Source organism: Lethenteron reissneri, unplaced genomic scaffold, assembly GCF_015708825.2.
Source record: "Lethenteron reissneri isolate LAM-NWPU_2019-01 unplaced genomic scaffold, ASM1570882v1 scaffold_113, whole genome shotgun sequence".
In the NCBI taxonomy this organism is placed as follows: domain Eukaryota; kingdom Metazoa; phylum Chordata; class Hyperoartia; order Petromyzontiformes; family Petromyzontidae; genus Lethenteron; species Lethenteron reissneri.
The window spans coordinates 47906-73929 of record NW_026890816.1 but is presented as its reverse complement, the minus strand read 5'-3'; the positions used below and the strand labels follow the sequence as shown (position 1 = coordinate 73929).

The 26024-nt window shown below is 49.5% G+C and overlaps 1 protein-coding gene across 7 annotated transcripts; it reads left to right on the top strand.

The window, feature by feature from the left end:
* Positions 1–11751: 11751 nt before the first annotated feature.
* LOC133361537 (oocyte zinc finger protein XlCOF6-like) lies at positions 11752–25315 on the top strand. Of its 7 annotated transcripts, XR_009757380.1 has the most exons (6): positions 11758–11787; positions 12870–13060; positions 16689–19258; positions 21602–21693; positions 22876–22934; positions 24920–25315. XR_009757380.1 is itself a non-coding variant. In XM_061580464.1 (4 exons), the coding sequence occupies exons 1-4, from the start codon at positions 11776–11778 to the stop codon at positions 21655–21657; spliced, it is 2829 nt and encodes a 942-aa protein (XP_061436448.1). In that variant the 5' UTR covers positions 11758–11775; the 3' UTR covers positions 21658–24896. The 7 variants fall into 7 exon arrangements, 4 of the variants coding, with proteins under 4 accessions (XP_061436449.1, XP_061436448.1, XP_061436447.1 ...); XR_009757378.1 differs by having other exon boundaries at positions 16689–22934; XR_009757379.1 differs by lacking the exon at positions 24920–25315 and having other exon boundaries at positions 16689–21693; positions 22876–24896.
* The last annotated feature ends 709 nt before the right edge of the window (positions 25316–26024 follow it).

Here is a 26024-nt window from a genome sequence, read left to right as displayed (position 1 = left end):
TCGGCGAAATCCTTTATTACACATGTGTAATGCGGTTGTAAACGGCCCTTCTGAGGTGCCGTCAGGGGGGGAGGAGTTAGGTCACGTGGGGGGAGAGGGGTTGAGTATAGAAGGAGGGGAACCGGAAGAGCAGGGGGAGTGACTGGGAGCCAGGAACAGAGGAAGGCCACGTAGGGCGAAGCGGGGTGTGGCGAGATCGCCACGAACACGGGAGAAGCGAGGATCGGCACCGTTGGCCAGCGGTGACCGACCCGAAGCAGCAAGGAGGCTGCAGTCAGCAGCGGGGCTGCACAGAGAGAGTGGGCAGCGGGTCTGCATACAGTGACAGCCAGAGGGTCTGCACATAGGGGTAGCAGCGAGTCTGCAGGGAGGAGGTTACAGTAGATGAAGCAGAGAGTCAGAGGGGTGAGGAAGCTATAATAGCAGTGAATAGCCGGGGGCTACAAATACAGGAGTTATAACAGAGTGCCGTGTGGGTAAAGACGTGAACCTGAATAAAGACACGAAGACAGAAAGAAGTGTTCGAGTCCTTTTATTACACTGGAGTCAGAAGTGAAACGGCATGGCGAAACAACTGAGGAAGAAGAATATCCCATCTCCGGCGTCGGCTTCATCATCGGACGACGACGATCTTCCTCCTGAGGTCGGCTTCACTTCGGCGGAGGGAGAGATCCGTGAGGGCCCGGGTGTGGAGGAGGTTGCCGCTGCGTCTGACCCATCTGCGTTGAAGGACGAAGATTTAAGATGGACCCGGATGGCGGAGCAACTGGCGACCCTAAAAACCGTCATCACGGAGTTGTGTGACCTTGTCACGCCAAGGGCGGCGTTGGAAGGTGATGGTGGTGATCGGCAGGAGCCCGGGTCGTCTTCGATGGCGCCGCCATCGGCCACGCGGCGTGAAGACGCCATCTTGGGCGTGGCGCACCACGGAAGGCGGGAAGCCGCCATCTTGGGGCCGCCACGAAGATCGTCCGCCATCTTGGCGACACCGCGTTGCGACGCCTTGCTGAACTTGCCGCCGGAAGAGTCGGTGACGGACGGAAGCAGGCCAAGGAGCCGCAGTCGTCACCTTACAACTGTTAAGGAGTTCTCCATCGGGGGCGATTGGAGTGCGTTCGCTTGTCGATTTTTGGCGGCGGTACGAACGGCAAGGTGGACGGACGCCGAGGCGCTGGAGGTGCTTCCGACTCTCCTTGACGATGAGTCTGTTCGTTTTTTTCGCTCTATAAAAGCTGCGAAGAAGAAAACATTGCGTGGAGTGTTCGACGAAATGGCGGACGCGTACGAGCCACCGGATGACGCCCATCGCCGCTTCGTGCAGCGGCAACGCGCACCGGAGGAGTCGCCTGTAGCGTACAGGGGCGCCGTGCTGGAACTCGCGATGGCCGCTTACCCGGAGACGGAGCCTGACCTGCTGGAACCTCTCATCTTGGGGAAGATGTTGGAGTTATCCCGGGATCTGGGCATTCCTATGCCGGCTTGCGGTCACGAGAAACTCACGTCCCGGACCGCGGCTAAGTGTTTGGACGCCCAGTTCAATCTCCGCCGCTGGAAACAAGTCACGGCGTGGACGGGCGGTCCTGTCGTCGATGGGGGGGCCGTGGGGTGGGACCCTACAAAGGCCGTGTACGTGCCGGATGCGACCGGCCCAAAGGAGCTGTCGGCCGCCTCCACTCCGTGGCCGGCTCGAAGCGAGCCGGGGCCGCGGGCTCCGCCGCCGGCGCGGCCACGTCGGGACGGGGTGCCTGCTGCGCGCCGACCCGACGTCGACTGTTTCCGCTGCGGCCGTCGGGGCCACTATGCCAGGGACTGCTGGGCCCGGGTTCCGGGGCCGCCCCAGCAGGAGGCCTCGATCGCGGACGTCCCAAAGAAAGACCCTCCGGCACAGGCAAGTCGGTGCGCACCAGACACCCGGCAAGGCCTGACACCTCACTCATCGCCGTTGTTGTGCGACGCGGATGTTCTAAAATATGGGAGGCCAGTATCTGCGCCTTGTCGCTCGATAACGCAGTGGCGTAAGTTGGCTCGGCGGGTTGTCGCGGCCGCTACAGGTTCGTCCACTGTACCGGGGTCGATCCAAGGGGTGGACGTGCGTATTTTGGTGGATTCCGGGGCGTCCGCGACCATTATTTCGGATGTCATATTCCATCTTTTGAACATCCCACCGGGGGCCGTGAGGCCGGCTTACGCTTCCTGCATCGCTGCGAACGGGGGTAGTATGGGCATCGTGGGACAGGTGGACGCTAATATTTCTATCGGGGGGGTCTCGGCCTCGGGCGTTGTGTTAATTTCGAGGTCCCTGGCGGTTCCTTGCTTGTTGGGCACGGATTTTTTGGCTAAGATGCCCATTTTAATTAGAATCAATGAAAATTGCATTGAACTGCCAGGGGGCCGCAAATTGGCGTTTTTACAGTCCACCTGGGGGCGACCGGCTCCGGTTGCCCAGGTGCAGGCGTTATCGGAAGTTTCAGTTGATATTCCACCTGGCTCGCAGATGCTCATTCCCCTACGATACCGGAAGCCGGTTCCGGGTCGGCAGAGTGCTTGTGGAATTTTGCTGTCGCCGTCCGCCGCTGTTACGGGCGGATTGGCACTGGTGGGGGCGCAAACCATTGTCCGTCCGGATCAGCGCCCGTTTTTGCAGGTGTTAAATGCGACTTCTGAAAGCGTGTGTGTGCCGGCTGGTACCGTTGTGGCACACGCCACTACGGCGTTTACGGCTCAGAGTGACATTCCGGACGGGGGGCTGGTGGGTGGTGTTTCACACGACGGAGGGGTGGACGATCGTTGGATCGCCGAATTATGTGCGGAAAATTCGGCCCTTTCCGCTGAGCAGCGTTGTGCGATTCATAAATTATTAGCGAGCTATTCCGATGTGTTTAGCTCGGACGATTTGGACTTGGGACGCACCTCGCTGCTCTCTCATCACATCGAAACGGGGGACGCGGCCCCTATCCGCTTGAACTCGCGTCGGATGAGTCCGGCTGAGCGTGAGCACGTTCGAGGGGCAGTGGAAGACATGTTGAAAGCGGATATTATATCTCCGTCTAATAGCCCGTGGGGTGCGCCTGTCGTGTTGGTTAAAAAGAAAGATGGTAAATTACGATTTTGTGTGGATTTTCGGAAGTTAAATAAAGTGTCGGTGGCAGATGCGTATCCCCTGCCGCGTATGGACGATTCTCTCGACGCCTTGTCAGGGGCTAAGTTTTTTTCAACGCTAGATCTCTCTTCGGGCTTCTGGCAGCTTCCCCTTGACGAGCCCTCGCGGGAAAAGACAGCGTTCCGTACGCCGCAGGGGTTGTTCCAATTTAACTGTCTGCCGATGGGGTTGAATGCAGCCCCTGCCACCTTTCAGAGATTGATGGAGTTGGTATTGACGGGGTTGCAGTGGGAGACATGTCTCATTTATTTAGATGATATTATTGTCTTCAGCCGCACATTTGATGAGCATTTATTGCGGTTGGAGGCCGTTTTTGCCAGAATGCGTTCTGCTAATTTGAAATTCAAGCCTAAGAAATGTCATCTACTGCAACGTTCCGTTCGATACTTGGGACATATTGTTAGTGCGGACGGGGTGGCCACGGATCCAGAGAAAACTGCGTGTGTCCGGGATTGGGCAACCCCCGCCACGGTGGGTGATGTGCGTCGGTTTTTGGGGTTCGCCTCATATTACCGGAGGTTTGTTCCGAATTTCGCTACTATCGCCAGGCCTTTGCATCTCCTTACTGGGAAGGGGCACAAATTTGTGTGGGGACCGCCGGAGGAGGCGGCGTTTCGGAGCCTGCGCGACCTACTGGCTACTGCGCCGACGTTGGATTATCCGGATTTTGAACATCCCTTCATTCTGGATACTGATGCGAGTGACACCGGGATTGGGGCGGTGTTGTCCCAGTCAAAAGGTGGTGTTGAGCGTGTGGTGGCGTACGGGAGTCGGGTTTTTTCTCCCGCGGAAACTCGTTACTGCGTCACTCGCAGGGAACTTTTGGCTATTGTGTATTTTCTCCGCCAATTTCGACCGTATCTGTACGGTCGGTCGTTTATTGTCCGAACGGACCATGCGGCCTTGCAGTACGCTCTTAAGATGGACCAGCCATCCGGACAATTGGCGAGATGGCTGGACACGTTGCAAGAATTCTCCTTCCAAATTCACCATCGGAAGGGTGTGCGTCACGCTAACGCGGACGCACTGTCCAGGTTGCCGCAACAATCCCCTTGTGCGTGTGCGTCGGGGACGCATAGGTGTGGACCGGCTCAGCCCCCCCCTCAGCCTGTCGCGCGGGCAGTGGATGTTCTCGAACCTCCGCTTACACCGGGACCGGTTGAAGGGGGACCGGCTGACGGGATTTTGCGTCTTCCAAGGTCTGTGTGGATTCGAGAGCAAATGTTGGACGATTCTTTGGTGTCGTTACGGAAACGAACGGAGAAGGCGGGTAAGGAAGTCGGTGCGGGTGGTAATTCGGAAACTGCTCTCCGAGATGGGTTACTGATGTGGAGGGAAGGGATACAGGAACACTGGCGTCTCGTTGTGCCTGCGTCATTGCGCTATGAGTTGATTAGATCTTTGCACTGTGACACACTTTTACACCTGGGGGTGCAGAAAACCCTATTGACGCTGCAACGAGACTATTATTGGCACGGCATGACGACGGATGTCGTCGGTCACGTTCGCGCGTGTCCCGATTGTGCCCGCCGTAAGCCGCCTAAACATCCATATGTTCCGCCGATACAATCGATTAAAGTATCTCGGGTTAATGAGTTGGTGGCGTTAGATATTTTGGGACCCTTTCCGCCATCAGCTAAAGGGAATAAGTATTTACTGGTGGGGGTGGAGTACCTCTCTCGCTGGCCGATGGCCTGGCCCTTGCCTGACCAGTCAGCGGCGTCTATCACGGACGCCTTTCTATTTGGGTATGTAATGGACAAAGGGGCTCCGGAGAGGCTCCTTACGGATCAGGGACGTAACTTTTCGTCTAAATTGTTGGGGGAGGTGTGTGCGGCTCTTGGAACTAAAAAGATACGGACGTCCCCCTACCACCCGCAAACGGATGGTATGGTGGAACGGTTGAATCGGACTCTGTCCGCCATGCTGTGCCATACAGTCGGGGAAAACCAATCTGATTGGGATTTGCATATCCCTGGGGTGCTTTCGGCGTATCGCATGACGCCGCACGCGGCTACTGGATACTCGCCGTTTTTCCTTATGTACGGCCGTGAGAACGTGCCGCCGATTCATGACCAGTTGGGAACCGGTGCGAGGGGGCCTGTTAAGCCTCTTCCTGAGTATATTAAGGACAACGTTTGGCGTGTCGCTGAGGCGAGGGAAAATGCCCGCATGGCTACTGCCAAGGCTCAGGCCAGGAATGAGCGGTGTGCCCGACGTTCAAAGGGGGAGTGTCCCTGGAAAAAGGGGGACCTGGCCTGGCTTCATTGCCCACAGGTGCGGCCAGGTACATCTCCTAAATTACATCGACCTTGGCAGGGTCCGGTCCGCCTCATTGAGGTTCCCAACCCACAGTCGGCGCGTGTTCAGGTTGGTGCACGGCGTTGGTTCGTGCACACGTCCCGGTTGAAGCCATACATTGCCCCACGGCCGGATGCGTCATCTCCCCAAGTTGCCTTGCCGGGGTCTGTTGCTGCCGACTCGCCCTTGCCTGTGTCTGCTGACCCTGCGAGAGCGCCTGTCGTACCCTTCACAGACAAGCCGGCCGTGACAGCGCAGGGAGGAGGACCTTCCGCTTGTGGGACGCCGACCGGAGCCGCAGAACCCACGGGACCTGCAGCTCTTCCTATCCCTCCGCGGACGCGAGTACGGGATGTTTCTGGACGCGAGCGGGACAGTGGCGGGCCTCCAATGGTGACGGAAGAACTTGCGCCCGTCGCCCCTAAAACCCTTCCACGTTCCCGCTCGGCGGGTGGGCCGCCGACCGTCCGGGACGGCCCGGCTACCCGTACTCGCTCGAAATCCCTCACGTTTCGTTAGATTGTGTTGTGTTGTGTTATTGTTATAATGTTCTTCAATGCTTCGTGTCTTTTTGCGTGTTGGCCCTTTACACCCGCATTGCTTTTCAGGTTGCAATTCAGCCGAGGTCGGCTGGATTTTCTTTAGGGGGGAGGGTGATGTAATGCGGTTGTAAACGGCCCTTCTGAGGTGCCGTCAGGGGGGGAGGAGTTAGGTCACGTGGGGGGAGAGGGGTTGAGTATAGAAGGAGGGGAACCGGAAGAGCAGGGGGAGTGACTGGGAGCCAGGAACAGAGGAAGGCCACGTAGGGCGAAGCGGGGTGTGGCGAGATCGCCACGAACACGGGGGAAGCGAGGATCGGCACCGTTGGCCAGCGGTGACCGACCCGAAGCAGCAAGGAGGCTGCAGTCAGCAGCGGGGCTGCACAGAGAGAGTGGGCAGCGGGTCTGCATACAGTGACAGCCAGAGGGTCTGCACATAGGGGTAGCAGCGAGTCTGCAGGGAGGAGGTTACAGTAGATGAAGCAGAGAGTCAGAGGGGTGAGGAAGCTATAATAGCAGTGAATAGCCGGGGGCTACAAATACAGGAGTTATAACAGAGTGCCGTGTGGGTAAAGACGTGAACCTGAATAAAGACACGAAGACAGAAAGAAGTGTTCGAGTCCTTTTATTACACATGTATAGTAGGAGGGAACTTAATGGTAGAGCAGGTTAGCAGCAAATGGGTCACTTGCGCACAAAACAAAGAACGCCATAAGGGTGGTATCTTGTGGAGCCAGGGCCTGTTGTGGGGCATTTCCTTTAGTGATGTAGATGTGTTGACCATTTTGGAGGTGAAGTGCCAAATGGACGACTGTGGGGGAACGGTCATGGATGGGGAAGCCAAGAATTCTACAAATGGCCTCATTGTTGCTGATGTATCTTCCTTGGAAAAAAAGGTTAAGCTCATGCACACTTTACCCCTCTGTTTTGTAAGGCAAAGACATGCATGTCCGAGCATTTGTTGATGTATTGGTAAACATAATTGATGGCTTTTTTTAGAATAGCAGAATTTCACGGTAAAGTGGGCCTGGAAGATCTTGCACAGAAGAGGGCAGTAGGGAATGATCCACCGGTTGTGAACCTTAATTAGCGAGTTAGTGGCAGGTCTGAGCGTTGTTTGAAATCCATGCTCAGTATTTCTGTGACGATAGCCATCATGGGCCGACTGAGTGTCTTTCAAGTAGTTCCGTGGATACCTCTTGGTACACCTGTGGTCTTGTATACATGGCGCATTTGGATAGAACTGGACACATGGGCCATGGACCATTTGATTGCAGACCACATAGAAAAAAGGGCAGGGTCTGGATGGGGGTGAGATAGCTCAGCACTGATAAATGTGTCAATGTGACTTGCATGAATTATTTCCCTCATCCATAGCGAAATGTGAGCATGAGGAAGACGACGTTTTTGCCACCCAATGGTGTGCAAGTTACTGCTTGCCTATCCAAACATGTCGCCTTCGTTGGTCATAATAAGCATCATGAGGTCATGAACTTTGAATTTTAGACCCTCGCTAAGATGTCATGTCTGTCTGGTGGCTTTTGGATTGGATTAAGGTAAACCTGGATCTCCTTTCATTTGGGATTGCAAGTGAAGATGATGAAGAGATGGGGAGTGGCATATTGGCTGATGTACGTCATGGTATCCCGAGTCTTCTCATGCATGTATCTTGGTGGAGCTGCAAAGGATGAAGGCAAAATAACTAATCAGCCCACATTGTGACAGTTTGTATCTCCTTCGGCATTGATGGAGTCCCAGAGATGAACATACTGTTCACACGCAGGCGGTTTTGATTTAGTAGAATGTGGCATACTCATCGACAACATACTGGTGAAAGAGGTTGGCGCACCATAATGTGGTGTCCTCCTCTGTCCATGATCACGAAGGAATATACGTTTTTTTAGAGGAGACAGTTTCGTGAGGATGTCTTTGTCCTGCAGCTTTGTAATTGGAGGAATCTTGACGTGGTACCCATCTTGGCCTTGCGACAGAAAAATGTGTTATTGTAGGGCATCCTATGCTCCGTTAGTGTCAAGAAATTGGGCGATGGTGTTTTCTTGGTATGGAAGAACAATGTCTCTCTCACAATGTTCCTCACCCACCGTAAGAAAGCAAGGTCAATAATATTTGGGACATTGAACCTCCCTGCGTGCTCCCCGCTTTGGTGGAAAGTAAAGGTGCGGTACGGCAAAATTTAAATGGGTGATGTTCCCACGAATGTCACAAAACGATAGACGAAATGCAATGGGCTGTAGCTAAGAAAATCCAACGTATTTAGCAGTATAACATATTAATCGGCATCGCAGTACTACATATCAGTAAATAGCGTGACGTGCGCAATCGAAACAATAGAAATGCAGTGAAGAAATAAGACGAAATAATTTTACATTAAAGAGCAGCAGAGCAGTACGTACAGGTAAGTTGAGAAGTAGGCTACAGTCTAGATTACAGACTGCCAGTATGCTGACTCAATGACATAAGCATTGCTCCAGTAGACATAAAAAGCTGGCAATATGGTCAGCAGCTGAAAAAGCAGGATACAGTCGACATGAAAGGCTGGCAGTACACTGAGTGAGGTAAAGAAGCAGGCAACAGATTATAGACTGTTCTGCCTCATGGCAGGGGTTTTGCCTCACGGCAAATTGGGGGGGGGGGGGGGGGGGTGTACACAGGAATTTCCTGTTTTTGATGCTAATTTTGGTCACGTGACCAGGAAGTTGCGATTTAAGATTGCCGCTCAACCACGCGGGCGTCGGCCATTACACACATATTTCAAGATGGCGGCACACATCGCGTCCCAGTGAAGCCAGCCGCAATTGTCCATTGTGGGACTTTAAGAAGCATTGTCTGTAAGTTCGTTTATGTTCTAATAATATTGGCAATGCTGTTATAATGACCGTTATAATGATGTAAATGCCTTTATAATGTTGTTAAATTGTTATGATAAATACGAGTGCTAGTTAACAACGAAGCCTGCTACTTTCCTTACTGTGAATGTTACTTGTAATTTAATAAATCGAGTCAAACTTGTACCCAAGTAACTTTATTGCGATCCTAAGAGCAAGGATGACGAAATATCTCATCCACAATTTAGTGTTATGTGTAATACTGTACATTTGGGGTGCAGTGTGATGAATACAAGATGTGCCTTTATGTAACAAAGCAGCTTATGCTCTTGTATAGTTATTCAGTGGTAATGTAGGGGCCTGGTCCATCCAGGATCTATTGTTGAGAAACATGTTATCTAAGACAATGGTATGATGATGTGGTGTTCATTCATTGTGTTGGTGTTTCCGTGTATTAACAGATGTTGTATCTGTGCTGTTTTCTTACCAGTTTTACCTCGTTAAATTCAATAAATGACGTTTGGAGTCAGATGTTCATCCTGGCTCTGAGGGTTTATTGGACGCGAGGTTAACTACTCAGCTAGCGGCGCAACGGAGCGCACAGCGAGGCGGAGATAGCAGTTTAGACGCACACAACACAGACGGGTTAGCAGGCAGGTAGGGGGCGGAGCCACGAACGGTGAGAAACCAGGGTAAGCATCTGATTGGAATGGTGGCTGTTTTTTATAGCACATGTTAATGATCCACATGCAATGTATGTGTATGTAATACTTTATTTATGTGAGGAGCGGTGGCGCAGTTATATCACTGTATTATGAATTCAACAATTAGAGTTTGATAATCGTCGACAGCAAACATCATTGATAAGTGAAAGCTGAACTTATTATGGACTTCTATGTTCAATGATCCTCAATTAATTACATGGTGAAGTGAGGAAACATTAACACTGAGCAGATGAAGGCGGCCAGGCATGGTTCTGGACACACCATCACATGTTTACCATGCCAGTGTGTGACAGTGTCAAGTTTGTATCTGCTGTAAAATATATTAACTCCATTGAACACGCAGGTTAAATCAAAACATTGTTCATTTCTGTTTTCTTCTGGAACTTTTTCTAAGAATGGATAAAGTCAAGAAATTAACACAGCACATTTCCAGCTGAACTTAGATCTGTTCATCAAAGCACTCAAACAATTCTGAGCCTGGCTTCACACCTCTAAGTTGCGATTTAACATTAATACAAATAGTATTATGTTCAACATCCTTTGCTATGTTTGCTGAATTTTTATAAATATTCTTTTTGTAGCCAGACAGCTAAAATTGTGTGCTTGGAGTTTTGGGTTGACATTCATTTTGAAGATACTAGGGTTTCTAGGCATATGTATGACCATTAGCCCTCTCATTGTGTGCCTTAACAGCCCCTGTGATGAATTGGGGAATCTTTTTTACCACATCATGAAAAAAGTATAGACGTGCAAGTCATGTGTGACTGTGTATATTGCGCTTCCTCTGCAGAATTGGTCTGATGGAGGAAAGGCACTCAGCACAGCTCGGTACAAGGAAACAGCACGGATCGTACTGGAAATTTGACACAGCACCAGGGAACTCACACAGGAGAGAACCCCTTCAAGTGCACTGTGTGAGAAGAAATTAGCATGTTTATCAGTTATTCAGAGCCACCAGAGAACACACCGAAAAAATTGCCCTTCAAGTGCAGTGGGGCAAAGCATTTTCAGTTTCATCTGCACACACAGGAGAGAAACCCTTCAAGTGCAATCTTAGACGTGGTTTAGTTGTAATTTATTGAAGATGGAGGGGTTACCAGCCCCTCACACCCATCCAGAGCCCCCATTTAGCTGATGTGGTAGCTACGAATGCCACGAGGGGAAAGTCTAATCGGAATTGGCCCTCCCCCCACAGCACTGTCCACAGTTACAAGAACAACAACCGCCATTCGCCACTAAGTGGCGGTGACGTCACCATGGCGTTTGTGCCAGGCCATGTGCACGGGATAGACCCAGATGCCATGGTTCGACTGACTCCGTTGACTGGCCAATGCACCACCTGTACCCCCGACTGTGCCAACACAGTGTACACGCACACACACAGTTTGTACACACACAGTGTACACACAGTTTGTACACACACAGTGTACACACAGTTTGTACACACAGTGTACACACACAGTGTGTGTACACACACAGTGTGTACACACATTGTATACACAGTGTACACACACACACACAGTTTGTACACACACACAGTTTGTACACACAGTTTGTACACACACACAGTTTGTACACACAGTGTACACACACACAGTTTGTACACACAGTGTACACACACACAGTTTGTACACACAGTGTACACACACACAGTTTGTACACACACAATAATGTTCACGTTGTTGTTGAACTCACACACCCAAGGAGTCTCTGTTCAAGAGAGGGAGCAATATAAATGTAATCTAAATAAACTTAAACTCTAACCATGATCTCGCTCTGACGTCACCACCTATTAACTCGGCGTGAGACGCGAGGGAGAGCTGCACCCCGCTAGTGACGTCATGTCACCAAGGTATTCAACCCCCCAACCCCCCCTCGACCGCGCTTTTGAGCGTGACGTCACGTTTAGTTGGTCACTCGATTTCCGTTCCAGTAAAAATCCTTTTTTGGGAAAAGCTCCGCCCAGTCACTGGCAGGTTTGTAACATAATTTATTCATGAAAACCGTCGCTAGTTCATTGCAACAGGTTCAGCAGCCAAGCCCAAACTCCCCACACGGACCCGACTTATTAACATAATTTATTCAATAACAGCTGCTCGTTGGGGGAGGGGATTGTGTAATGAACCCCGCTAGTGACGTCATGTCACCTGCTGCCGCGTGACGTCACGATATATCCGGAAGCTGCTGCACTGCGCGCGCGCTCAATGAGATCTGAGGTGAGAAGTTCACATCGTGGTGGTTGTTGTTGTGGTGGTTGTTGTTGTGGTGGTTGTTGTTTACCCAGGTAGAGCCTCGCTCCGTCTCTCTCTTGTCGGGATATCTATTGAGTAGCAGCGAGTATGGAATCCATGTCCAGGTTGGAACATTACAACGCGGGGCCTAGCCATGCGGGGCCTTGCCTCCTGCCCTCGCCTGATTGCATTTGCTTTAATTCTCTGCTCAAGTTTAATTTGTCTTCACCTGGCTCACTACTTTGAAACTTTGTTTCTTTTAAATATTTCTACAGTTTTGTTTTTATATCTTACCAAGGCCAAGCCCACTTCAACTGCTATACCGCTCTTGTTTTCAGACGCGACCTTCCCACAACAAAGTGGCTTATCAACGTGTGGAAATGTCTGTCGGTCAAATACTCTAAACGCGTGGTGATGTTGACTCTAAATGTGGAGGGGAAAACCCTGAGGATCCGGAGGAAAATCCACGCGACCACGGGGAGAGAGAGAGACACGCAAACTCCAAATATACAGGAGGGGTCGCGATCGAACCCACCACCTCTTGTAAACCAGGAGAGGCAGTTAACATCTCCCAGCCACCATGGTGCACACTCGAGTACATAGCCACAATGAGTCTCAGCACTCTAATTCGGGAGCGTTCTGCCGGGTTGGTTTTGCTGATGCACCCTTTAGACCGATGAACAACTATTTTTATGATAATAGTTTTTTTTACCCTTTTATCTGGCAACAAAACTGACTCCTTTTTTACGAGGAGTCATGTTTGCATAGATCACAATACCTGCAGTCATAATGCAAACAAAAAACATAACTCTGATAATGTATGCACTGTCCTTGAAGTTGATTAGTCTACACCCGAAACAGCTTTCCTTAGAGCCTAGTCTCTCTCTCTGATGGTGCATTGTCTTTGAGTTGTGCGCCTTTTGGCGTCATCTGGTCCAACACCATGCGTCCCATTCCCAATTAGTCATAGGAGTTGCCTTAATTTCTTACTTAGCAGTTAAAGATTATGTTTCAGGAGGGTCCTGCATTGGACTGTTTGACCACCACCAACTATATTTTGAGTTTAGGTTTGGGAGAAAAACGGAAAACCCAGTGGAACACCAATGCCGACGGTGACGGCCGACGCCAGGATAGCGGCCACGGGCTCGAAGCGAGAGCAACCCGGCTCTTGTCCCAAGAAAGGAATCCGCTCCCCGCTGCCCTCCATGGTGGCGCATCGCCGGCGGGGCTGCACGCTAAGCCCCAACTTTTCCAGGAGGTCGGTACCTGCAATACGCTCGTGGCATAACACGCTCGACACGTATAACTCCTGGTTACACACCTGGTGTCCGAGGCGACCCTTAAGGGTGACCCTCCCCAGCAGTCCCATCCCACTTCCACTTTCAGTTTGCAGCGCACGATCCGGGGCCTGTAGGCAGCTCACGTCAACCCCGACCACGCTGCAATGTGTTGCACTCACGAGTGACGTTACCGCCCCCCGTGTCCAGCAGAATCCGGGTTTGCCGCCTGTTCACCTGCCCTTCCACGAGCGACGTGGCCCCCATTATTCCTGCCACCAGTTCCCGCAGCCAGTCACCCGCAGTCATCTGGCGCACTTTTGGCATCATCTGGTCCAACCCATGTGAGACTAGGCTCTAAGGAAAGCCGTCTCAGGTGTGGACCAATCAACTTCAAGGACAGTGCACATTATCAGAGTTATGTCTTTTGTTTGTATTATGACTGCAGGTATTGCGGTCTATGCAAACATGACTCCTTGTTAAAAGGTGTCAGTTTTGTTGCCAGATAGAAGGGTAAAAAACAAATTATCATATTTTTACTGCCAAATGAGGTTCCCATAATGTTGTAGTTGTTTACCCAGGTAGAGCCTCGACCCTTCTCTGTCTTGTAGGGAAGCCGCTTTGGATTGCACCACTCTTCGATTTCACATTAACATGCATTAACATCACTAGCCCCGGCCACTTCTTTATGACCCTTGGGCTACACCCATTTCAAACCTTTTACAACAGTCTGCCTCAGCAGCAGACCATGCATTTTCTATCAGAGTGTTTTTGTTTGCATTCTGACCACACGGGGGAAACCTATTATCATATTTTGGTACTGGCAAAGGTCCCGTGATGAAATATTGCAGTATATTAGAGGTGAGCTGTGCGTGTGCAGAGAGGACAGTAAGGAGCCGGAAGTGAATGAATTTTGTGGCAAAAATGCAGGCCTGATTATATGTAAGGATAATGTGGTAAATGAGAAAAATATAGCAGCAGCGGGGTGTTGGAGTGTGCAGGTGTTACAGGTGTTGAAGGTGAACAGGTAAGCAAAAAATTGTGTGAAAAACATAATAACTTTCCCTTGAGTACGCATGGAATTTTTGATGTGTGTATGTTTCATTGTGTTGGCGCAATTTGGTTCTCAAAAAAACACAGTAAGTCTGCTTTATTTATATACATTTATACTCATCTTGGAATTTTTTGTATACGGTTTCTCCACATTTATTTCATTAATTTCATTTATTGGGAATACAGTACAGTACTTATTTCAATTGTGATGTATATTTTATATGCCGTTTACCTAACCCCATTATTTAGGTAAGGCTTAAATGTTAAATATCGGCATTTTAGCTTTCGCACGGCACTTTCCAAGAATGTAACCTCCGCGCTATTCAAGGGGCTGCTGTATTTTCTGTCCATCAGCTATAGCACAGGAGTACGGATTTTCAGCAGGAACTAGATCTCTGCTTTTTTGGTGTAATTACGACCTATAGTACTATAAAGAGGCGCTTGGGGTTTGGGATTGTTTTTTTGTTTTCGATGTCTCTGCCTCTGTTCACATTCGTTGAGTATTTTTATGATTTTAGGCAGACCCATCTAAAGCTGCATGACCAGGAGTCAGGGCCCTTTCCTGTTCAATTTGGCTTGTGGCTGAAATTCTCTCTGGCCCCATGCATTACATTACGTAGCATTTTCAAATAATGTGTTTTGAGAAGCTCACAATGGCCCTATGAAAAATTTCATCTCATACAGTAACAATGATACGCTAATCGATGCCTGGTTATACTCAAGGGATTGTCCCCTGCTGGTCAACCATGTTACGCATGTTGATGATCTGGTCATGGCTACTCAATGATATTAAATTGGAGAATCGTGTTCTGTACTTGGAGAATTCCATGACGAAATGGGGCCTTGCATATGTTCTACAAAAAGATCACCTCCTTGGGAAAATCTTGACTTAAAGCTTTCGTAACTGCAGGAATTCATATTCTTTGGGTCTTTCGGTTAAGTGACGTGACTTTACCGAAAGACCCAAAGAACACCTCCCTGGGAATTTAATGTCATACAGCACTGCACCTGCTCAGCTCTCCATGAATAATCAGGTCGTTCTACACATGGTTGAGGAGCTTCTATACCTCGTTAATGTGTTCACGACCAGCTCTGGTTTGACATCCAAAGTCTCACTTCAAATTAGTCTAGCAGCATTCTTTCATTAGGCTCTGTAACACTATGTGGAAGCTCTTAATTTTGGAGCTTTCGTGACTGCAGGAATTATTCTTTGGTTTTTTCGGTAAAGTCACGTATAAAAATAAAATAATAAATTAAATAATAGCATACGACGTTTCGATTGCAACACAAGCAATCATCATCAGGTATAATGAAATAGCGACATAGAATATAACCAGAAAACTATAGACAGACATATAAGCAGACAGATATCAACAAGATACATAGAGAGAGCAACCCAGGTACAGAGAGACGATCACCTCTCTCTGTACCTGGGTTGCTCTCTCTATGTATCTTGTTGATATCTGTCTGCTTATATGTCTGTCTATAGTTTTCTGGTTATATTCTATGTCGCTATTTCATTATACCTGATGATGATTGCTTGTGTTGCAATCGAAACGTCGTATGCTATTATTTAATTTATTATTTTATTTTTATACGTGACTTTACCGAAAAAACCAAAGAATATGTGGAAGCTGCCTGGACTTTTTTACATACAAAGCTGTGAGTGTCCATTGCCAAGGTCTAGTCCATTGCAAAGGTCTTGTCCATTGCAAAGGTCTCGTAAAAAAAACAGGCAATAGTCTACATTATAGACTGCCAATTCACTCACCGAGGTTAAAAACCAGGCTACAGTCTACATTATAGACTGTCAGTACGCTCACCGAGGTTAAGAACCAGGCTACAGTCTACATTAGTCGTTTTTTTCTTCTATTCACTTTATTCGTATTATTATTTTCTATCTACGTGACTTTACCGAAATAACCAAAGAATATGAATTCCCACTATCACAAGTTTTAAGTCAAGATTTTCCCATTGAGGTGATCTTTTTGTAGAACATATGCAAGGCCCCATTTCGTCATGGAATTCAACAGGTACAGAACAAGATTTTATAAGAATGGAAACAGTCAGGAAATTAACACTGCACATATGCAGCTGAAGTTAGATCTGTTCATCCTCGCATTCAAGCTCATCTGAGCCTGGCTTCACACCTCTAAGTTGCAAATGAACATTAATTTATACATTTCTGCATAATACAAATAATATTCTTTTCAACAGCCTTTGCTATGTTAGCTACTTTTTCTTAAATAAATATTCCTGTCGTAGCTAGACAACCGAAATTGTGTGCTTGGAGTTTTTGGTAAACATTCATTTTGAAGACACTAGGGTGTCCAGTCATATTTATGACCATTGGCCCTCTCATTGTGTGCCTTAACAGCCCGCGTGATGAATTGGGGAATTATTTTCACTATATCATGAAAATATTAATAAGTATAGATGTTTAAGTCATGTGTGACTGTGCATATATGCATTCATCTGTGCCTTAATACTGACGTAGATGGTGTGGATGTGTTTTTCTGTCTGCAGCTGACGCTTCCTCTGACTCTTCCTCTGCAGAATTGGTCTGATGGAGCAAAGGGACTCGATGCAGCTCGGTACAAGAAGGAAACAATGCGACCAGTATACAAACAGCACGGATCGTACTGGAAGTTTGACACAGCACCAGAGAACTCACACAGGAGAGAAACCATTCAAGTGCATTGTGTGTGAGAAGGCATTTGCAAAGTCATCATATCTTCAGAGTCACCAGAGAACGCACGCAGGAGAGAAACCCTTCAAGTGCACTATGTGTGAGAAGGCATTTGCACAGTCATCAAATCTTCAGAGCCACCAGAGAACACACACAGGGGAGAAACCCTTCAAGTGCACTGTGTGTGAGAAGGCATTTACAGAGTCATCACATCTAAAAACACACCAGAGAACACACACAGGAAAGAAACCCTTCAAGTGCACTATGTGTGAGAAGGCATTTACAGAGTCATCACATCTTAAAACACACCAGAGAATGCACACAGGGGAGAAACCCTTCAAGTGCACTATGTGTGAGAAGGCATTTGCAAAGTCATCAAATCTTCAGAGTCACCAGAGAACGCACACAGGAGAGAAACCCTTCAAGTGCACTATGTGTGAGAAGGCATTTACAGAGTCTTCACATCTTAAAAAACACCAGAGAACACACACTGGAGAGAAACCATTCAAGTGCACTATGTGTGAGAAGGCATTTGCAAAGTCATCAAATCTTCAGAGTCACCAGAGAACGCACACAGGAGAGAAACCCTTCAAGTGCACTGTGTGTGAGAAGGCATTTGCACGATCATCAGATCTTCACAACCACCAGAGAACGCACACAGGAGAGAAACCCTTCAAGTGCACTATGTGTGATAAGGCATTTGCAAAGTCATCAAATCTTCAGAGTCACCAGAGAACGCACACAGGAGAGAAACCCTTCAAGTGCACTATATGTGAGAAGGCATTTACAGAGTCATCACATCTTAAAAAACACCAGAGAACACACACAGGAGATAAACCCTTCAAGTGCACTATGTGTGAGAAGGCATTTGCAACGTCATCAATTCTTCAGAGTCACCAGAGAACGCACACAGGAGATAAACCCTTCAAGTGCACTATGTGTGAGAAGGCATTTGCAACGTCATCAATTCTTCAGAGTCACCAAAGAATACACACCGGCGAGAAACCCTTCAAGTGCACTATGTGTGAGAAGGCATTTGCACGATCATCGCATCTTAAAAAACACCAGAGAACGCACACAGGAGAGAACCCCTTCAAGTGCACTATGTGTGAGAAGGCATTTGCAAAGTCATCAAATCTTCAGAGTCACCAGAGAACGCACACAGGAGAGAAACCCTTCAAGTGCACTGTGTGTGAGAAGGCATTTGCACGATCATCAGATCTTCACAACCACCAGAGAACGCACACAGGAGAGAAACCCTTCAAGTGCACTATGTGTGAGAAGGCATTTGCAAAGTCATCAAATCTTCAGAGTCACCAGAGAACGCACACAGGAGAGAAACCCTTCAAGTGCACTATATGTGAGAAGGCATTTACAGAGTCATCACATCTTAAAAAACACCAGAGAACACAAACAGGAGATAAACCCTTCAAGTGCACTATGTGTGAGAAGGCATTTGCAACGTCATCATATCTTCAGAGTCACCAGAGAACGCACGCAGGAGAGAAACCCTTAAAGTGCACTATGTGTGAGAAGGCATTTGCAACGTCATCAAATCTTCAGAGCCACCAGAGAACACACACAGGGGAGAAACCCTTCAAGTGCACTGTGTGTGAGAAGGCATTTGCACGATCATCGCATCTTAAAAAACACCAGAGAACGCACACAGGAGAGAACCCCTTCAAGTGCACTATGTGTGAGAAGGCATTTGCAAAGTCATCAAATCTTCAGAGTCACCAGAGAACGCACACAGGAGAGAAACCCTTCAAGTGCACTGTGTGTGAGAAGGCATTTACAGAGTCATCACATCTAAAAACACACCAGAGAACGCATACAGGGGAGAAACCCTTCATGTGTACTGTGTGTGGAAGCGCATTTGCAACATTATCAAATCTTCACGACCACCAGAGAACGCACACAGCAGAGAACCCCTTCAAGTGCACTATGTGTGAGAAGGCATTTGCAATGTCATCAAATCTTCAAAGACACCAGAGAACACACACAGGGGAGAAACCCTTCAAGTGCACTATGTGTGAGAAGGCATTTACAGAGTCATCAATTCTTCACGACCACCAGAGAACACACACAGGAGAGAAACACTTTAAGTGCACTGTGTGTGGGAAGGCATTTGCACGGTCATCACATCTTCAAAGACACCACAGAACACACAGGCATCAGAAGATCCCCAAGGAGCGGAGTCTGAAATCGGCTTGTGCAAGTCCAAGTGCTGCAATGAGCTCATCCCTGCTGAAAAAAGAACCTGAATTTAATTCCAGCTTGGACGCAATGAAATGTATCAAGGTGGATTTTGAAGAGGTGAAATGTGAAGAAGTGATGGTAAAATGTGAAGATGAAGATTCAACTCCAAAATCGGACCTTCACATCGATGTAGGCAACGTGAAGCAGGAGGAGAATTCTGCCTGTGAGGCAGAGCGAGGTAACTCCCAGGAGTTTGTGGAAGTGGAGGTGTGGGTGGACTTCTTAGACAATACAAAGTCAAATGCAGACCCGGTAGATGTGTAAGCTTGAGACAATGAAGCTCCAACAAATGCACCTTTGTCACAGACTAAAAGAACACCAAAGAAAGTACTGTCTGTGAAAAGACATTTGCACAGTCATCAGTTTTTCAGATCCACCAGAGAACACACGGAGAAACCCTTCATGTGCAGTGTGTGTGGGAAGGAATTTTCAGGTTCACCTGCTCTTAAAAATCACCAGAGAACACAGGTGTAATGATTGTGGTGTCGCTGCTGTGTACAGACGCACACGTGTGACGTCACTGCGTTACTATCACGTGGGTCTACACACACACATGACGTCATCCCGGCTGGAGGCGGGAATGACATCAGGGCCAGTGCTGGACACGTGACCGAATCCGAGTGGGGGGCTGGGGGCCAAGGGGGACCTCGGGGGGCACGTGGACAGCAGGGGGGCTTTTAGAGGGTGCTCGAAGGGTGGCGTGGCCGGGGTGAGGCCGGGCACGCCGAGGCCCATATAAGCAGCCTCAGGGGGTTCGAGGCTGCCCGTGCTGAGAATGAAGATGCCTCGTGAAGATGCCAAGAAGAGAAGGCCTACGGTGAGCGGACCGCCAGCAGCCACCTGGCTGGGTCACGCTAGAGTAGCTAAGAGAGAAGTGTGTCTTAGCTGGGGTAGGTCGGTGGTCACACCCTATGTGTAAAGTAAGAGTAACTGTTGAGTCACTGTTGTGTTCATTAAGAAATGAGTGTTGCATCCCAAGAAGTGTGTGCGCTTAATATGAACCCATTACACAGGCATCAGAAGATCCCCAAGGAGCAGAGGCTTGTGAAAGTCAAAAGTGCTGCCAGGCGCCCATCCTTAATGATAAGAACTACAAGAAAATCCCAGCTTGGACACTTTAAAATGTATCAAGGTGAAATTTGAAGAGGCGTAGGTGAAATGTGAAGATGCGGCAGTGAAGAGCGACGAAGTGACGGTAAAATGTGAAAATGAAGATTCAACTACAAAATCGGACCTTCACACCGATGGAGGCAACGTGTAGCAGGAGAAGAATTCTGACTGTGAGGCAGAGCGAGGCACCTCCCAGTAGTTTGTGGGAGTGGAGGTGTGGCTGGACTTCTTAAACAATACAAAGTCAAATGGAGACCCGGTAGATGTGTAAGCTTGAGACAATGAAGCTCCAATAGATTCACCTTTGTCACATGCCTTTAATTAAAATAACGTGAAGTTGCACACTCAATTCCTAGGTTCAACCTACAGAGTAAGAGCAGCCAGTATTTGTGGACATATGGGTTGGGTAGATCTCTAACCAGGAGTAAGAGCCAATAAGCTCCCAAGCATTCACTATATTGTGATAATATTTGCATTCATCTGGAGCTTAATTGCCCATAATAAGAACGCGTTAATTTCAATGTTTGGTGAAACCCGCCACTACGCGATTTGTTCTCCAACACACCGGTCTGCTGTACTAGTGTAGTGTAATAACGCCGATTGTTGTCCAGCAACGGCAACTGCGGTGGACAAATAATACACACGCCAGTGAGCATATACACGGGTTAGTCGGCAGGGCAGAAAAACTGGGGCAAGGGTCATGGAAGACCCCATCTGGAAGCTCCTGGAACCTGCTAGTGGTTTCGAGAAGGGAGGCGCGGCCAGGGCAGAGCCAAGCCACACTGGGTAGCATAAAAGCAGCTGAGAGTGGGAGCTCAGGGCTGTCAGTTTTGGGAGTGGGCTCATCTCGTCGTGGCTGTCATCTTCGCCGCCTTCGTCAATACCGTCTTGGCAAGATATTGCACGGCCGGATAGTTGTTGGTTGTCTCGGTCAGCACCATTGGTGTTACATGATCAGGGTTGTGTTTATAAGGTGGCCTGGGAAATTCAGGGCCACGAGGCCCGCCAGCATTGGCCCAAAGTGGAGGCTTGGCCGTGGCGGGAGGAGGACATGGTGGCTGTGGTGTGCGGCCTGGGGACGTACGGGAGAAGGCCCCCGCGGGTGGGTTGGCAACCGGCGAAGCCCCCTCCGCCCTGGGGTCCCACGGCCAAGTGTTTCAGGTGTGGTCAGCCGAGCCACATCGCCATAGAATGCCGGGGTGTCAGTAGGGTGCCGGCAGTGCCTCCGTAGCACTCTGACCTGCCGGCAACATTTTCCCAAGCTGCACCGGATCCGAGTCTCTGATGCTTTCCGTGACTGCCGTGTGCAAAGTGTCAGGGGCTGGATCCGATTAAATGCTACTTAGGATTTCAGGGACGGACCATGCCCTTAGGCCATTGTTTTTTTGTTCCCATTCCTCGGAATCCCAAGGAATGCAAAACCCTGCCAAGGCGGGGGTGACCAGTGTCGAGGACCGGCTCACGTGAGCTATGTTCTGGTAAAGGCGGACTCTCCCTTGTAAGGTGAGATTCGGGGGGGTTGTGTATATTGTTTGGCTTGTGTTATCGGTTCTCATGGGGGAAGGGAGGCGTCACGGTTATGCGTTCCTTGATGGGGTTCTTGCCCATGCCGCAGTTGCGCTGTGTGGTTATGGTTCGCGGGAGACGCTGCGGTTGTGCTGTATGGTCGCGGGAAGTGTTGCAACCAAGGTTTTTTTTTGGGGTAAATAGTTTTTTTGTGTTGGTGGTGTTCCTCGGGGTTGGGGTTGCTCTGCCTGTCCACCGGTTGCAGTTGCAACGGCAACTGCGGTGGACAAACAGTACACACGCCGGTGAGCATATACACGGAGTGTGTCGGCAGGGCGGAGGAACTGGGGCAAGGGTCATGGAAGACCCTATCTGGAAACCCCTGGAACCTGCTAGAGGGTTCGAGAAGAAAGGCGCGACCAATGCGGAGCCAGGCCACGCTGGGTACAATAAAAGCAGCTGATAGCGGGAGCTCAGCGCTGCCTGTGCTGTGAGTGTGCTCGTGTCGTCGTCGCTGTCATCTTCGCTAGATATTGTGCGGCCGGATAGTTGTTGACTGTCTCGGTCAGCGCCATCGGTGTTACACGGTCAGGGTTGGGATTTAGGCTAGGCGAGACGACTAGAGAGAGCGAATTTCTATTTACGTGACCCAAAAAAAATCTTATGGATGATGTTGGTCGCGACAGCCTACGTGTTAAACTTGCTTAATTGCCTCAGCAATTCGGAGTTTTGTATCATATCTCATCACAAACACTCGAAGAGCACCCCTATGTGGCAGCTGCCTCTGTGTGGCATAAGGTGTCCCAGCACCAGCCTGCATGTGGGCATGAGTCTGTCAGTCAGGGGCGATAATTGATGTGTAATCTCAGTTGTGCATTTTCTGGATAATTTTTGGAATTTCCCAAATTTGTACAATGACACCAACATACAAAGACCTATGTGTTTTGAATAACACAATATTATGTTTTACATCCACTCTTTAAGCAGACGGTGCATATTTTGGTTGATGTTACTGGAGTAGCCAGGGGTGCCTGTCGGATTTGAACCTTGAACCTCTGCAATAAATCGAGTATGCGCTACCACTTGGCTTCCCTCAATCTGAGTGTAGGCATGCCAGCCAGTGTTTCTAACCAGCGCAGATGTTCCATTTAGAGGGGTGCACGTTTCACATTCTTACAGATTGGAGGGCATGACTGTTGCCGAGAAGACCCGGAGCTTCATGCAGAGCGACAGGCCAGGTAGCTTCCACACAGCATTGCAGAGCTGATGAAAAGATAATGCCGCCCGACTGATTCGGACCACCCAAACACTGTACACATACGCAGTGTAGACGTATTGTGTACACACAATGTATATACAGCATACACACTGCACATACACTGTATACACAAACACAATAACAAAAACAATGACTGCCATTCGCCAATACGTGGTGGTGAAGTCACCATGGCGCTTGTGCCAGGCTATGTGCACGTTAAGGCCACGTGAAGTGTCGAACTCCCGCCGGCAGGAGGTCACAGGGCAGACTCAGGTGCCATGGTTCAACTGAGATGACTGGTCGATGCACCACCTGTGCCCCCTACTGTGCCAACTGTACACACGCGCGCACACCGTGTGTGTGTACACAGTTTGTATACAGGGGCCGTCCATAAATGACGTCACGCGATTTTGGACGATTTTGACCCCCCCCCTTCGTCACACGACGTCATAAAAAGTCAGACCCCCCCCTCAAATATGACGTCACAAAGCTCTACCCACCCTCCCCCCCCCAAAAAAACATGCTTCAAATCGATTTAAACTATTGTCATTGCAGTGCGTATTTAATGTGGCACTACCCTCTGATGTAGGAGAAAACATGTATTAAAAGTATATTTAATTAAGTAGAACGTAATATAGGTTTTGGGGTCAGATCGCCTTATTTATAAATGTGTCGTAACCCTCCACCACCCGACACGGCCAAACAGTAAAAAATGTGTCACGTTTTTCAAAGGACAAAATAATTCACTTTTTTAGCCCACCGGTGTGCTGAAGATAGAATCAACAGCATTTTTTTTTATTTGAATACGACGTTTCGCTGATAATTACAATCAGCTTCATCGGGCAAGAATGGTGAAGCTCTCCTGTTGCTTCCGGTCGTAAATAGAGCAGCATCAGGGTGACGTCATCATTTAATTCAATTCGATCTGGTGCAATGATTCGAGGCAAAGAGGGGGAGGGTATTGTAATTATATAGATTGGTAATCATTCAATTGTTATTCATTGGTATTTTTTTCCCTTATAAGGAATTGTAATTGTATTTATATAATAATACGCTTCCAGGCCACACTAAGCCTGTAGCTGCCAGAGCGATTGAAGTTATTTCTGTTTCAATTTAAATGGATTCTCTAATTAGTCTTGGCCAGTAATAATTAATTTTACACAAAACTTCAACGTTATCAAAATCAATTGAGTGTCCTTGTTGACAAGCATGCTCTGTCACTGCCGACAGTTGTGTTTGAGATAATTTAATGTTTCTTTGGTGTTCTTTTAATCTTATGCTGATGTTACGTCCCGTCTGTCCAATATAGCATCTGTCACATAAACAATTAATCCGATATACACCTTCTGTTGATAATTTAGGCAATTCGTTTTTAGTGTCAGATACCAGTTTTTTTTATTTTGTTAATTGTGTAGGGACGTTGGAGAGAGGGCCGTTATGCATGGCAGCCTATGGGAAAGAAACACAGTGGGCGGGGCTACGTGTGTGCACAGGGAGATGCCCTCTGCGACGTCCGAGCCAGACACCCTGGGGGGGGGCTGGTTCGGCGTTACGATCCCCCGGGGCCCCACCCCTCAAGGAGGGTTGGGTATAAAAAGGGGTCGTTATATGGGCTTAGGCAGTTATGTTATAGTTAAGCTAAGAAGTCGGAAGACGTCGTAGCTAGAGCCCTGGACTCCCCCTGATCGCCGCCCTTATCAGGGCCCCACGGGATCAGGCTCGAGCCAGTGGCGTGGTCCCGTGAACCAGAGCCAGTGCTCTGGGACTCCGGGTACCGAGCCCGATTACCAGTGTCGGGCCAGACAGCCTCCCCTAGCTCTTAGTGGAGGACTCAGGGGATAGGCTATGGATAGCTAGGGGTATTCCCTGAGTTATACGGGTGAGGGGGCCGCTACCCCCTCTAGGGCTGTCCTGTACTGGCAACTTGTTAAATAAATATACGTGTGCCTCAACTCCGTTGTCAAGCGTCCTCGACGGGTACTTCATCTGGCGTCAGAAGTGGTAAAAATGGAAACGCGCCATACAGCTCGGACCAGGGTACCACAAGAGGAGGACGCCGCGGAGATCGCCGAGCCCGAGACAGAGCAACAAGATGGGGTGCAGCCGGAGCCTGGCGCCTTCTCACCGGGACGTCAGCATGGAGAGGGGCCGCAGCCAGATGCACTACGACTGGCTCACGAACGGCTGGCGGAGCTACTTTATGCCGCTGCCGCCACACTGGAAGGCATTACGCGGTTGGGGGCTGGTGGTCCACCGCAGGGCGAGGAGAACCGGCGGCCGGAGCACTTTCCCGCCATTTCAGCGACTTCACAATTTGAATTTCCCGCCATGGACGCCGCGGCTGTTCGGGGCGTGGCCAGCTTAGACATCGGCTCCGACATCGCCGTCGCCGGGGCTGCAGCGTCATCGCAGCCGAAGGATGCGTCATCGCTGCCGCGACAGGCGATGCCATCGGCCAGTCGCTGCCGAGGCACCGCCAAAGGGAGGTGAAAGCAACCTGCGGGAGTCCACATCGACCGCTGCGCTTCACCAAAGGCTGCCCCCGCTGAAGGAATTCATCGGTGCGGAGGGTGACTGGGGCGGCTTCCGGCGACGCTTCCTCGCCCATCAGGAGATGGCGCGGTGGTCCGACGAGGAGGCCCTTTGCGCGCTGCCGGCGCTCCTCGATGGGGACGCGCTCGCCGCACTCACGTCGGCGCCAAAAGAGAAGCGGGCTACACTACCAATGGCGCTACAGCTGCTGGCCGGGGTCTATGGACCTTCAGCCGAATGCCGTCAGCAGTTCTACGATCGCAGGCGGGGTGAAAAAGAGTCGCCTCTGGCTTTCCGGACAAGTCTTCTGGCGCTGGCAAAAACAGCCTTTCCCCGCATGGACGACGACGGCGTGGACGCAATGGTCGCGGAGAAGATCCTCCTCTTGGCGGACGACCTCGACATCGTCGTCATCGCACAAGGGGATGCAGAAATGACCTCCCTCCAGGCTGCGCGACTCCTCCACGCCAACCTTCTGCAGCAGCGGCGAAAGGCAAACAGGGCATCGGCTGGGCGTGCGGTGGCTGCAGCCACCCTT